Raw genomic sequence first — 14,435 nt, forward strand, 5'->3', positions numbered from 1 at the left:
AGTAGAACAAATGGTCAATGTGCGTGTCCCAAGTAGAACAAATGGTCAATGTGCGTGTCCCAAGTAGAACAAATGGTCAATGTGCGTGTCCCAACTAGAACAAATGGTCAATGTGCGTGTCCCAAGTGGAACAAATGGTCAATGTGCGTGTCCCAAGTGGAACAAATGGTCAATGTGCGTGTCCCAAGTGGAACAAATGGTCAATGTGCGTGTCCCAAGTGGAACAAATGGTCAATGTGTGTGTCCCAAGCGGAACAAATGGTCAATGTGCGTGTCCCAAGTAGAACAAATGGTCAATGTGCGTGTCCCAAGTGGAACAAATGGTCAATGTGTGTGTCCCAAGTAGAACAAATGGTCAATGTGCGTGTCCCAAGTAGAACAAATGGTCAAAGTCCGTGTCCCAAGTAGAACAAATGGTCAATGTGCGTGTCCCAAGTAGAACAAATGGTCAAAGTGCGTGTCCCAAGTAGAACAAATGGTCAATGTGCGTGTCCCAAGTGGAACAAATGGTCAATGTGCGTGTCTCAAGTAGAACAAACGGTCAATGTGCGTGTCCCAAGTAGAACAAATGGTCAACGTGCGTGTCCCAAGTGGAACAAATGGTCAACGTGCGTGTCCCAAGTGGAACAAATGGTCAAGTAAAACAAACAAGGCCAACTCCACCTCTTTCTCTTTCTTCAGACTGTCTTCCAGAGTCAGCACGACCGCCCTGTACTGCTCAACACTAGCATTAGCAATGTTCAACTGCTCTGACAGTTTGTTGCTCTGGTCCTCGGCCGCACGGAGATGACTCTTGACCTCTGAAAGCTCCTGCTCTGACGGACCAGGCTGCTGTTGGCCTTGAACTGGCGAGCGCACTGAGAAGGGGATCAAAATGGGGCATTAGTCACAGTATATAGCAAGGGTATTCCATCCAATGACATCATCACTTCAAAGCTTGGACAAATTCCTACAAGCAGCAGAGTGAATGTGTTGTATAGAAGAACTTGGAGCACTGAACACATGTCCACATAAGTGAGGTGTTCCTCAAGGCAAACCTTGACAGTAAGAGTTCAGTAAAACATTTAAAAACATTCCTGGATGATTACTGATAACAAAATTGCATTTGTGTCCAAATATTGGGGTATTTTATGAACATTTTAATTATGCAAGCAAGTAATAGCCTGTGATTAATCATGAGTTATCACAACTCAAGAGTGTGATTAATCTGATGAGAAATATGAATCACTAGTCAGTAGTCCTTTGTACAACTTCTTTAGTTACACTAGTGGTGTTCCTCAAGGTTCCATTTTAGGTCCTCTCTTTTTCATCATTTGGGCTATTCTAATGGTGGCCCAGCTCAAAAACCTTGCTAGACTCGTATTTTTGCAGCAGATTCTTACAATCTGAGTGCTGCCAGAGATAATCTTAAACAATATTCCCTCTAAGGTGCGCGCCTGTGCAATTGCGCACTGCTCAAGCGTCCTCTGCGCACGGCAAATCTATGCCACGCACACAATCAAATAAAAAAATAAGCGTATAACAATTTTCGACACGACAGAGAAAACAGTTTTCGTCATCATTGTTCAAATATTGTAACGTCTGTCAAGACGCTTTGAGGACATGAATTCCATCCATCACTTTACTGAGCAAAACTCTTTATTGTCAGCCATAAACACATCACCAAAACATTAGTAAAAAAAAGTATACCTAGCAAAAGTGGTAATTTTCTGCAGTACAAACCAGAGCAAAAGCAACTTTGTTATATCAACAGCAGCCGCTCGCTCTTTCTCACTTGCGCCAACACATGCACATATGGCACTTAGCCAGTGATGCGCTTACAGCCACACAAGAAGTCGGACAACTCCAACACCACACAAAGTGTCATTCCAGGTTGTTACACTATGATTTACCAATCAAATGTGTGCTTATTCTTGTGTCATTTATTAGGAATCTTCATTTATAAATATTAATCATTAAATGCTGTTAGTATATTAAATAAATACTAATAAAAAAATATTTTTAACAAACAAGAAGTTGCAGGAATGTACACATGATCCCCTGCTTACATCTCATTGTGCAACATGTGAATGTTTTAATGGGAGCTAAATGCAATGTCTGAAAGGGGTACAAACTATTTCCAAAGCAGGACATCCACCCAGACAAACAATACAAGTACACAGTTCATGAAAAACAATATTTGTTGTTCTTGTCATTGTAAGTGGGCCTAAACACTTATATTAGAAATGGAAATGACTGCTGTCATGTGATTATAATAATAAGAGAATGTTGTCTATCTGTGTTGGCCCTGCGATGAGGTGGGGACTTGTCCAGGGTGTACCCCGCCTTCCACCCGAATGCAGCTGAGATAGGCTCCAGCGACCCCGGAAGGGACAAGCGGTAGAAAACGGATGGATGGAGATTGAAGGAGATTGAACTTGTTATTTAGTCAGGTTTGGGACAGGTGTGCTGCTGGTGTAGCCACAGTGTGCACGTGTGATGTTGCTCACATGGGCTCCACTCAATGCTCAGGGACTTTTTGCCTTTGCTCACACACATGAACAATTAGAGGGAACATTGATCTTAAACTAGATTTTTTACAGAAGGTCCTTAAAAACCGCTGCACGATCTTCTGACAAAATAAATAGACCTCTCTCAAATGGTTGTCCGGAATATACAAAATAACACTTAATAGTGAAGTGAGACGGCTCTCCTTAGCTTTCTGGAAATGTGGCCCTCAAAACAATTGTGTTGAATATATATAAGTGGTGGTTACCTCTGACTGGGGTTCTGAGGGCTGCTGCTCTGGTGACAGGAGTGCTCACAGACTCTGTTGCCAAAGTGGAGGCCAGCTGTGCTTTCAAGGCAGACACTTGCTGTTCAGAGTTCTTCAACAAGTCCCTGGTCTTCTGCTGCAAGGTGTTCTGGGTCTCCAGTTGTTTCTTGGCTTCCACCAACTGAGCCTAGACGTTTTAAAAAGGTCACATGGGGAAAAAAGCAGCAACTTTATTGAAACTGCTGCCCACTAAATCTTGTTCGACACTGAACATAAATATAAATACAACACTTTTGTTTTTGGACTCCAAGATGTAAAACTTTTACTATATACACACGACCTACTCCTCTCAAATATTGTTCACAAATCCGTGTTAGTGAGCATTTCTTATTTGCCAAGGTAATCCACTATCCAACCCAGGTGTGGCATATTAAGATTATTACAATTATTGCATGATTGCCCACAACAAAAGGCATCTCTGGGGCATCAGTTTTATCACACAGCACAATGCCACAGATGTCGTAAGTTTTGAGGGAGCGTGCAGTTGGGCATGCTGACTGCAGGAAAGTCCACCAGAGCTGTTGTCCTTGAATTGAAAATTAATTTCTATACCATAAGCCATCTCCAAAGGCGTTTCAGAGAATTTGGCAGTACATCCAACCGGCCTCACAACCGCAAACCATGTGTAACCACACCAGCCCACGACCTCCACATCCAGCAGGTGCACCTCCAAGACTTGGACAGCTGCTGCAACAGTTGGTTTGCATAACCAAAGAATTTCTGCCACAAACTGTGAGAAACCGTCTCAGGGAAGATCATCTGCATGCTCGTCAACCTCATCGGGGGTCTCAACCTGACTGCAGTTCGTTGCTCACATTGGATTAGATGTGTTCTCTGCATGGATGGATCCTGGTTTTCAGTGTTCAGGGCAGATGTGGGAGTGGCTCATGGTGAATGGAGTGGCCCATGGTGGGGGTGGGGTCATGGTATGGGCAGGCGTATGTTATGGAAAACATGTGCATTTTATTGATGGCGTTAGGAATGCACAGAGATACCGTGACGAGATCTTGAGGCCCAATGTTATGCCTTTAGCCCGAGACCAAGACCCCAATGCACGGCCCCATGTTGCAAGGATCTGAACACAACACCTGGAAGCTGAAAACTTCCCAGTTCTTGCATGACCAACATACTCATCAGACATGTCTGGATGCTGTGGATCAGCATATATGACAGCGTGTTCCACTTCCGGCCAACATCCAGCAACTTGGAACAGCCATTGAAAAGGAGTGGAGCAACATTCCACAGGCCACCATCAACAACCTGATCGACTCTATGCCAAGGAGATGTGTGAGGCAAATGGTGGTCACACCAGATACTGACTGCTTTTTCTGCTTTGCATTGGACTTGGTGATGTATGGCTTAGATGCAGCTGTTCGGCCATGGAAACCCATTCCATGAAGCTCTCTGCGTACTGTACGTGGGCTAATTGGAAGGTCACATGAAGTTTGGAGCTGTGTAGCAAGTAACTGTGCAGAAAGTCTTTGCACTATGCTGACCTCTCTGTCAGTTTACGTGGCCTACCACTTGGTGGCTGAGTTGCTGTTGTTCCCAAACTCTTCCATTTTCTTATACCGGTAATAAAGCCGACAGTTGACTTTGGAATATTTTGGAGCGAGGATATTTCACGACTGGATTTGTTGCACAGGTGGCATCCTATGACAGTTCCACGCTGGAAATCACTGAGAGCGGCCCATTCTTTCACAAATGTTTGTAGAAACAATCTTCATGCCCAGGTGCTTGATTTGATACACCGGGCCAAGTGATTAGGACACCTGGTTCTCATCATTTGGATGGGTGGCCAAATACACTATATTGCCAAAAGTATCTTGGCAAAGAAGAAATGCTCACTAACACAGATTTAGACACATTTGTGAACACTATTTGAGAGGAATAGGTATTTTGTGTACATAGTAAAAGTTTGACATCTTTGAGTTCTACTAAATGGGAGCAAAAACCAAAGTGTTGCGTTTCCACTTGTGTCCAGTGTACATGGGCGTGTTACGTACGTCCATGTTGCGTCCGAGTGCATGTCTCTGGGCTACTTCCTGCTCCAGCCGAGTCTTCATTGAGGCCAGTTCAGACTCCAGCTGCTCAATCCTACCGCTAAGTCGTTGGCGTGCGTCTGTGTCCGAACGCTCCATGGTCAGCTGCAGCAACAGAACAGAGGACAAGTGGAAAGAGGTGAACATGGTATTATTTACTTGTTTACATTGTTGGAATCCAACAGTCTGTCACTGCCAACATGTCTGCAAACAGTACCTGTATGGTCTTGAGGTTGGAGAGCACGAGGTTCTGGTTCCGTTGTTCTGCCAGCATGGACTCTTTGTCTCTATTGAAGCGACTCTCGGCTTGTTTTAGCATGTCTCTTTCTTTGGTCAGATTCTCTACACGCACCTACAGACCAAAGTGGAACACAGTTCTGCAATTAGTTCACACAGGAAATGTCCGTTCACTCTTGCTCACCTCCTCCAGTGCCAGTTTTTCATTGGCTTGCCGCAGGTCTTGGCTCATGGTGTGAATAATGTGCTCGTGTCGCTGGGACGTTGCTGCCATTTTTTGGTTCCTGTCCTGGAGTGCCGCGATCTCTCGACGGAACACCGTTACGGTCTCTTGGAGCATGTCGTACCTGCCGTGAAAAACAATCCAAAACAATTACAGAAGTGTTTCTTATAGGTCTTTATTGTCATTGCACAAGTACAACAAAACTTTGTTTTCAGCACAAACCCGTTTAAGATGAGACAAACAAACAGTGTACAGGGTGACAGAACAGGAACGCTGATGGGTCGCCACAAGGCGCCCCATAAAAGATGGGAAAAAGGTCAACGCTGGGGAAGGATGAGTAAAAAAATACAATCTAGACTGGGCCCCCTTAGGAGTGGGAAAAAACCTCCATAGCAAAGCACATGCACATATTACATATCGTCCTGGGCATGACGTTAAAGTGCATCCAGCAGTGGAGGCTCCTCTATGGGGTCTTGAAGCACTCGGAGGTTAACCCCTTTACAACTGTGACCCCAGGTGGTCCTTGGCAAAGGCCTAGTACCTGACTGCCCCCTAGCCAGGGATACGGTGAAGACCTCAACGGCGGAGCAGGCGGAAGACGGTAGATGTAAGAACTATCACAACGGCTGCGATGGCGGAAGAAGGCACCATCACATCCATGTGGGCCCAGTTATGGGGAAATAACAACCTGAGACCGCAACGGTGGAACAGGCTGAGGATGATTGCTAACCCTATGTATCATCGCAACGGCTGGGATGGCGGATGAAGGCTCCAGCATAAAAGGGTCCTGAGTCGTCTTGGACTCCATGCCACTGGACCCTGACCCGGATCTGTCAAGGATTGTCTGTGCACCAGTCTCCCCACATTAAACTAAGTCACGCACAGGCATCCTCCATAAAAGGGATACACCCCTACCAGGAGGATCGTCATACTTGCTTCCAGTGACCGCCGATGATGATGACTTATTACAACATACATCTGGAGACTTGCAACAGAGGGGAGGGAGTGGGGGGCCACGATGGAAGGCTGCAGCTCATCCGTCCATCACCTCTAAGGGATTCGCGTCAAGGGCGTTGGGGGTGGGGTATGTGTGTGTGGCGTATATTTTTGTGGATTGTTGCGTTTGGACCAGTTGTTCCTCCCAGGGAATTCAAGTCGCAGGTCGCTCCCAAGCTCTTTATGACACTTAAAGCTGAGTAAAAAAAACACCAGAGACAGAATAGGTATTTTGTAATATATTTGCAAAGCTTTGTAAATACATTGAGACCAGTCCAGCATAGAACATTCAATCGCGCCGCTAAGATGGTCTCCCCCCTTGAAAAACCCTCTCCCCTCTTAAGTCTCTCAGTCATGTACCGGTACCTCCAGCCAAAACACCTGCCCAATGTCCTCCGCACCTGGACATAAGGCTAGATAAGAGAAAGGAGTATCTCTCTTTCTTACATTACTCACTCAAGGTTAAGCACACAGTATTTGCAGACAACCAAAAGACCACAATTGGAAGAAAAACACTAGCTGTTTTGTAATATGATTATGAAATAAAAGAAGTAACACTTAAATTCGGATATATGTAAATATCTGCCTCTGACAGGATGCATGTGTGTGTGTAAGCCTGCCGCGTGTCTCTGTTCCGCGGCCTTGATGACGTGCAGTCGCTAGTCAGTCCAAAGTCAACAACAACAACAACAACAGGTGTGTGTCCATGAGAGAAAAGAAGGGAGTTTGTTGTGTGTTCGCTGCACTGTCCTTCAACATGACATATTTGACATAAACCATGATTTGACTTTGTCCAAACCTTTTGCTGCTGAACTCCAGTTGAGAAGTCAGTTTGGCGTTACTGGAGCGAACCTCCGTCAGCTGCTTCTGCAGTCTGTCATGGGACTCGTTCAGCATTCTGTCGTTCTCTGCCTTCTCTTTCTTGTACAAGGTGAAGGAGTCGTTGAGCTGGAGGAGCAAAGGCACAATAAGTTACTGTAAAGCACTTCTCTAATAGTGAACATGCTTTATCAGTATCATGCAGCATCAGGCTTGGAAAAGCTGTGCACTACAAAACGTGCTCATTGCAGCCATTAATCCTGACCTCCTCATTTACATTAAAACAAATTAAAAAACAACACAAATAATTGTATTCATTTGTGTTTTGAAGGTTAAATTCCAGACTATAATTTGCTACTTCTTGCCTGCGGCTTATAAAAGTGCGGCTAATTCATGGAATTTTCTTCGCTGACAGCCCTAATGCAAAAAGTACAAACAACAAGCAAATACCCAAAATAGGTGTGCTATTGTTTGTGCTATGTCGCTATCTTTTGGACGAGTTCGTTCATTGCCGTTCTGTTTAGACTCCTGCTTTCAACAGCAAGTTCAGTCTTCTAGCCGTCTATAGCGTACCTACTCGTATTGCTTCTTCACTCATCACTCCAATCATTGTTTGTAAGTTTTACAATAGAACTAAAACAATTCTTACTTACTAAAGCGTCCCAGGTGTGAGTGTTTTCATGCATATTTGTACTTGCTAATGTAATGTAATGACGCCAGCGTCGTTAGCATCAGCAAACATGCAAACACGTTTACGAGTGTGTTAGTATTATTAACTTACAATGGCATTCTTTTTGTATTGTTTCACTTTCACAAATTCCTCAGTAAGTTCACCAAAGCGTCAGCGTGGAGTTATTGAGTCTGTTTAGCTGATTGGAGAGCTAGCTTGCGCACCTAGTGGGTTCATGACCATGACCTCTGTTTTGTTTGATCATCCGTTTTACTGCCGTGTTACAGACACTGTTTGGAAACAATTAAGGTATGTAAATAAACATTTACAGAATATTTCCATGTAAATAACAAATTTCATAACGTATATATCTGTGCGGCTTATATATGGAAAAAATATGTTTTCCTTATAGTATTTAGTGGGTGTGGCTTATATACCGGTGCGCTCTATAGTCCGGAAAACACGGTATTTATAGATTGGGCTCCTGATTTATTGTTGCGGATCAATTTAAATGTATTATTATTATTTATTGAGTTTATTTGGTTTCATTTTTAGTATCAAATGGTTCAAGTTTGTCAAAATGTGTTTATAGTTTAAATTAAGATTTTTTTGTTTTTATTTCAGACAAATTGATGCACTTTTAATTAGAGATGTCCGATAATGGCTTTTTTACCGATATCCGATATTGTCCAACTCTTAATTACCGATACCGATATCAAGCGATAGTGATATATACAGTGGTGGAATGAACACATCATTATGCCTAATGTTGTTGTGATGCCCCGCTGGATGCATTAAACAATGTAACAAGGTTTTCCAAAATAAATCAACTCAAGTTATGGAAACAAATGCCAACATGGCACTGCCATATTTATTATTGAAGTCACAAAGTGCATTATTTTTTTTAACATGCCTCAAAACAATAACAGTGCAACTTTTTCATAACATGGTCACTACTGCCTAGTTTCTCTTGTTATATTCTTATTTTACTGTTATATTTTTATTCTCATTGTTGCTTTTTATTTTTATTCTTATTGTAATAGTTTTCTATTCTGTTTCCATTTATACCCCCATTATTTACTTTTTACTTTTTAAATTTGATTTCAATTCTGTACACTGTTCCTGGAATTGTAATTTTCCCGAGGGAACTCTCCTGAAGGAATCAATAAAGTACTATCTATCTATCTATCCAAACAGCAGCTTGGAATTTGGGACATGCTCTCCCTGAGAGAGACTATGAGAGGTGGAGGTGGGGGTGTAGGGGGTAGCGGGGGGGTTTATATTGTAGCGTCCCGGAAGAGTTAGTACTGCAAGGGATTCTGGGTATTTGTTCTGTTGTGTTTATGTTGTGTTACGGTGCAGATGTTCTCCCGAAACGTGTTTGTCATTCTTGTTTGGTGTGGGTTCACAGTGTGGCGCATATTTGTAACAGTGTTAAACTTGTTTATACGGCCACCCTCAGTGTGACCTGTATGGCTGTTGACAAAGTATGTCTTGCATCAATTCGTAATAAGTAAAGCCGGTAGATATTATGTGACTGGGATGGCATGCACGTAATGGTTTATTGTCTCTCTGTATTTCTCTGTACTGGTGGTTTTTCTACTCAGCTTTTAGTGTCGTAAAGAGCTTGGGAGCGACTTGTGACTTGAATTCCCTGGGAGGAACAACTGGTCCAAAACGCAACAGTTGCCACATAGCTGGCACCCCGTAAGAGGTGAAAGAGGAAAACAAGAAGAGGGAGTAACCACTCCCAAATTATGCTAGGGGGAAAAAAACCTCAGCACACATAAGCACACCAATGGGTGTTGAATTGTAATAAATGGTATCTAATCACAGTGTTAAGGGGAAGATTATTAGTTTTTACCTGTTTTAAAGCAGCTTTAGCCTGAGCAGTCTGTGCTGAGTCGGCAGCAGCAGCTCTTTGAGGGGTAGATCGTGTCACTGGGGCTGATGGGCGGGCAGGTGGAGCTGGAGAAGAATCTGAACCTGTGGAAATACCTTCAAATTAAAACTAATCCATATCAGAAAACTTCATGACTAATGCCCAATATTCGCCTCTGATTTTTCATGTACATATTAAAATGCACATTCCAGCCAATCACTGGTACTTTCTTCCGTATTTTGAGATTTACACAGACTGATCACTCTTGTTTGAAAGTGGATTAAACACAGATAAATTAATAAATATTCAGAAGGAGGCATAAAAAAAAATATTGTCCCCTGCTTTAACTTTTTCCTTGCCTAAACTGCAGTTGTGTTTTGCTGCTTGTGAGTGTGTGTGTGTGTGTGTGTGTGTGTGTCACCTTGAGGCGGAAGGTTGAAGCCGGTGCTCTGCGTGAGCAAAGCTTTGTACATGTCTCTCTGCCTTGCACTGGAGTCAGCCAGTTGTTTCTGCTGGTTCTTCTGCTCTCGCAGCTGCTCCACCTCCTTCTCAACTTTACTCACACTGCTCTCCAACTCAGAAATACTGCAAGTGAACACATGAGAAAATTTTGACTTTGCAGTTTACTTTCAAACTCATGCTCTGCAGTAGGTCTGTGCTCTTGGTCACTAAGGCAGTGTTTTTCAACTAGTGTGCCGTGAGATACAGTCTGGTGTGCTGTGGGAATTACCTAATTTCACCTTTTTGGGTTAAAAATATTTTTTGCAAAGCAGTAATTATAGTCTGCAAATGATGTGTTGCTGTTGAGTGTCGGTGCTGTCTAGAGTTCGGCAGAGTAACCGTGTTATATAGGCAGCGTGCAGGTAAAAAGATATCTAATGCTTAAACCAAAAATAAATAAAAAGTGAGTGCCCCTAAGAAAAGGCATTGAAGCTTAGGGAAGGCTATGCAGAACCAAACTACAACTGAACTGGCTACAAAGTAAACAAAAACAGAATGCTGGACGACAGCAAAGACTTACTGTGGAGCAAAGACAGCGTCCACAAAGTACATCCGAGAGCAAGAGCCTAATAGTCTCCGCGAAGGTATGGATTTGACACCTGCGTTACAACTACATTACATGGTTTGTAGTGATCACAATATGCGGGAGGCAGTGTGCAGGTAAAAAGGTATCCAACACTTAAAGGGGAACATTATCACCAGACCTATGTAAGCGTCAATATATACCTTGATGTTGCAGAAAAAAGACCATATATTTTTTTAACCGATTTCCGAACTCTAAATGGGTGAATTTTGGCGAATTAAACGCCTTTCTATTATTCGCTCTCGGAGTTGTGACGTCACATCGGGAAGCAATCCGCCATTTTCTCAAACACCGAGTCAAATCAGCTCTGTTATTTTCCGTTTTTTCGACTGTTTTCCGTACCTTGGAGACATCATGCCTCGTCGGTGTGTTGTCGGAGGGTGTAACAACACGAACAGCGACGGATTCAAGTTGCACCAGTGGCCCAAAGATGTGAAAGTGGCAAGAAATTGGACGTTTGTTCCGCACACTTTACCGACCAAAGCTATGCTACGACAGAGATGGCAAGAATGTGTGGATATCCTGCGACACTCAAAGCAGATGCATTTCCAACGATAAAGTCAAAGAAATCTGCCGCCAGACCCCCATTGAATCTGCCGTAGTGTGTGAGCAATTCAGGGACAAAGGCCCTCGGTAGCACGGCAAGCAATGGCGGCAGTTTGTTCCCGCAGACGAGCGAGCTAAACCCCCTGGATGTCTTGGCTCACACCGTCCCTTATGCCACCGAAGATGATCAAGAGAAGAATATCGACCCTAGCTTCCCTGGCCTGCTGACATCAACTCCAAAACTGGACAGATCAGCTTTCAGGAAAAGAGAGCGGATGAGGGTATGTCTACAGAATATATTAATTGATGAAAACTGGGCTGTCTGCACTCTCAAAGTGCATGTTGTTGCCAAATGTATTTCATATGCTGTAAACCTAGTTCATAGTTGTTAGTTTCCTTTAATGCCAAACAAACACATACCAATCGTTGGTTAGAAGGCGATCGCCGAATTCGTCCTCGCTTTCTACCGTGTCGCTGGCTGTCGTGTCGTTTTCGTCGTTTTCGCTTGCATACGGTTCAAACCGATATGGCTCAATAGCTTCAGTTTCTTCTTCAATTTCATTTTCGCTACCTGCCTCCACACTACAACCATCCGTTTCAATACATGCGTAATCTGTTGAATCGCTTAAGCCACTGAAATCCGAGTCTGAATCCGAGCTAATGTCGCTATAGCTTGCTGTTCTTTGCGCCATGTTTGTCTGTGTTGGCATCACTATGTGACGTCACAGGAAAATGGACGGGTGTTTATAACGATGGTTAAAATCAGGCACTTTGAAGCTTTTTTTAGGGATATTGCGTGATGGGTAAAATTTTGAAAAAAACTTCGAAAAATATAATAAGACACTGGGAACTGATTTTTAATGGTTTTAACAATTCTGAAATTGTGATAATGTTCCCCTTTAAACCAAAAATAAACAAAAGGCGAGTGCCGCTAAGTGGCACTAAGAAAAGGCATTGAACCAAAACGAAACAAAAACTGAACTGGCTGCAAAGTAAACAAAAACAGAATGTTGGACAACAGCAAAGACTTACAGCGTGTGGAGCAGACGGCGTCCACAAAGTACATCCGTACATGACATGACAATCGACAATGTCCCCACAAAGAAGGATAATTATTGATTGCTAAAACAAAGTAGATGCAGGAAATTTCACTCAAAGGAAGACATGAAACTGCTACAGGAAAATACCAAAAAAGAGAAAAAGCCACCAAAATAGGAGCACAAGACAAGAAGTAAAACACTACACACAGGAAAACAGCAAAAAAGTCCAAATAAGTCAGGGTGTGATGTGACAGGTGGTGACAGTACACCTACCGGTACTTTGAGACAAGAGCTATAGTGATGCATGCTTGGTTATGCTTTAAAGTCATGTCCAACCACTTTTTACTGTCAACTGAGTTCAGTTCTTGAATGATTCCTGCTGGTGGTGTGCCTCCGCATTTTTTCCACGCAAAAAATGTGCCTCGGCTCAAAAAAGGTTGAAAAACACTGCACTGAGGAGGACCGATGATGACAAAATATCGCTTTTTATGCATTGTTTGGAATAAAGAATGATCAACATGGCCCCTGCATACTTTGACTTTTCAGCATATGGCCCTAGGTGGAAAAGGTTTGGACACCCTTGAACTAAAGTATCGATATTTGATTTGAGGATCGATATTAAGGCATAATTTGGCATCGGCGGTGCTGATATTTCCGCACATCACTCACTGGTGTATTTACAAACAGTCCTTGCATCTTTAATGTAACTTTGCACCTTGCAACAACACTTTTTGTATCAAATGCCAGAAATAGCGTGATAGTTACACAATTATAGTAATCATTGCCACAATAAATCAGAATGTCATACTGAGTCTACTTGTACAAATGTTGTATTAAACCTGCGTATGATAGAAATAAAAAGGTCTACCGTGCTGATGTCAAATGTGTTTGCTGCCGGCTCTTCTCGTCCTCCAACTTGCGCAGCCTTGCCAGCAGACTCTGGTTTTGCCTCTGGAGCTCTTCCACGCTGCGGAAGGAAAGCTGGTCTGGCCTGAGGACCTGAGAGGTGCTGGAACTATCAAAGGAGCTGCCATCGCCTTTGGTCACCCGGTTACCTCTGGCTTCCTCCAACTGAACCAGCAGGACACACACCTGGACACAAGTCAGGCTTTCAGAAGGAGGAAAGGGCCAGCTTACAAAAATGATGGATTACTAGATTTGACCCTTTTAAGTCCTGTAATAATCATTTAGTTATTATCAACCCTCCATCCTGATCACCTCACCAGAATTGTGAAGGACCTTTTCATTCATTGGCACTATTCCACAGTTTATTGCTACGAGGGATGTATATCTTTAAGATTGTATCAGTACGATACCCTTATCGATATCGGTATTTATCGGTACTATATGTAATTTGTGGAAACAAGGCATTTTGATTAGCACAAAATAAAGCATAACATGATGTAGTGTAACATCTTAGAAAAGGTAAGTCTTATCAACACATGTTTTTAAGTCTTAAAGAAGTCAACTGTTCTTGTTAACACCACACACATCCATCACTGGGTTTATATTCACTACAGCTGGAAATAATATTTATATATTACATATATATTATGTTATAAAAAAGCAAACAAAATTGTGGCTAGTTGAGCAACAATCGTGTTCCCATGTTTAGTTTTTACTCATTTTTACTAATTGGTTCTTATCTAGTTTGCACTTTGTCTGTGTTATTATTATTATTATTATTGGCTTTTATCTGGACTGCACTTTGTATTATTACTATTATCATTATTATCCACTTCTCTTTGCCTCATTCTTTTTATTTTCCTATTTTAATGATGTTAGATCTGTGTTGTTGTTGTTGGGGACAAGTGTTCACACTATGATACATATATGTAGTTTCTGTATCTGTCCCTATTTCAAATAAACCTTTATATATATATATGGCATACATGTGCAGAGCACAGACACTTTACATGATATATCAAATATATAAATCAATGCAATCAATTAACATGTTAAGGGTGTGCATTTTGTAACAATAGCAATTGTTGTTTGTGTTTATGTTGCACACGGACGTATTTGAGTGACGGACCAGAAGCCATGTTGAGTGTAGTGCTACAGATGTGTGTGTGTGTGTG

General features: G+C 42.5%; 1 protein-coding gene across 2 annotated transcripts in view; it reads right to left on the reverse strand.

The window, feature by feature from the left end:
• The window catches only part of LOC133582515 (nucleoprotein TPR-like), a 113,177-nt gene that overhangs the window by 77,860 nt on the left and 20,882 nt on the right, over positions 1–14,435 (reverse strand). For both annotated transcript variants that reach the window (XM_061936565.2, XM_061936564.2), the window contains exons 14-22: positions 13,223–13,446; positions 10,106–10,269; positions 9,667–9,788; positions 7,113–7,261; positions 5,279–5,441; positions 5,075–5,209; positions 4,822–4,962; positions 2,756–2,942; positions 664–857 (exon numbers count right to left, since the gene is read on the reverse strand). In XM_061936565.2, the coding sequence (XP_061792549.1) occupies positions 664–857; positions 2,756–2,942; positions 4,822–4,962; positions 5,075–5,209; positions 5,279–5,441; positions 7,113–7,261; positions 9,667–9,788; positions 10,106–10,269; positions 13,223–13,446 (1,479 nt within the window). The remainder of the gene's footprint in view (positions 1–663; positions 858–2,755; positions 2,943–4,821; positions 4,963–5,074; positions 5,210–5,278; positions 5,442–7,112; positions 7,262–9,666; positions 9,789–10,105; positions 10,270–13,222; positions 13,447–14,435) is intronic.

The sequence above is a fragment of the Nerophis lumbriciformis genome, linkage group LG03, assembly GCF_033978685.3.
Source record: "Nerophis lumbriciformis linkage group LG03, RoL_Nlum_v2.1, whole genome shotgun sequence".
NCBI classification, from domain to species: domain Eukaryota; kingdom Metazoa; phylum Chordata; class Actinopteri; order Syngnathiformes; family Syngnathidae; genus Nerophis; species Nerophis lumbriciformis.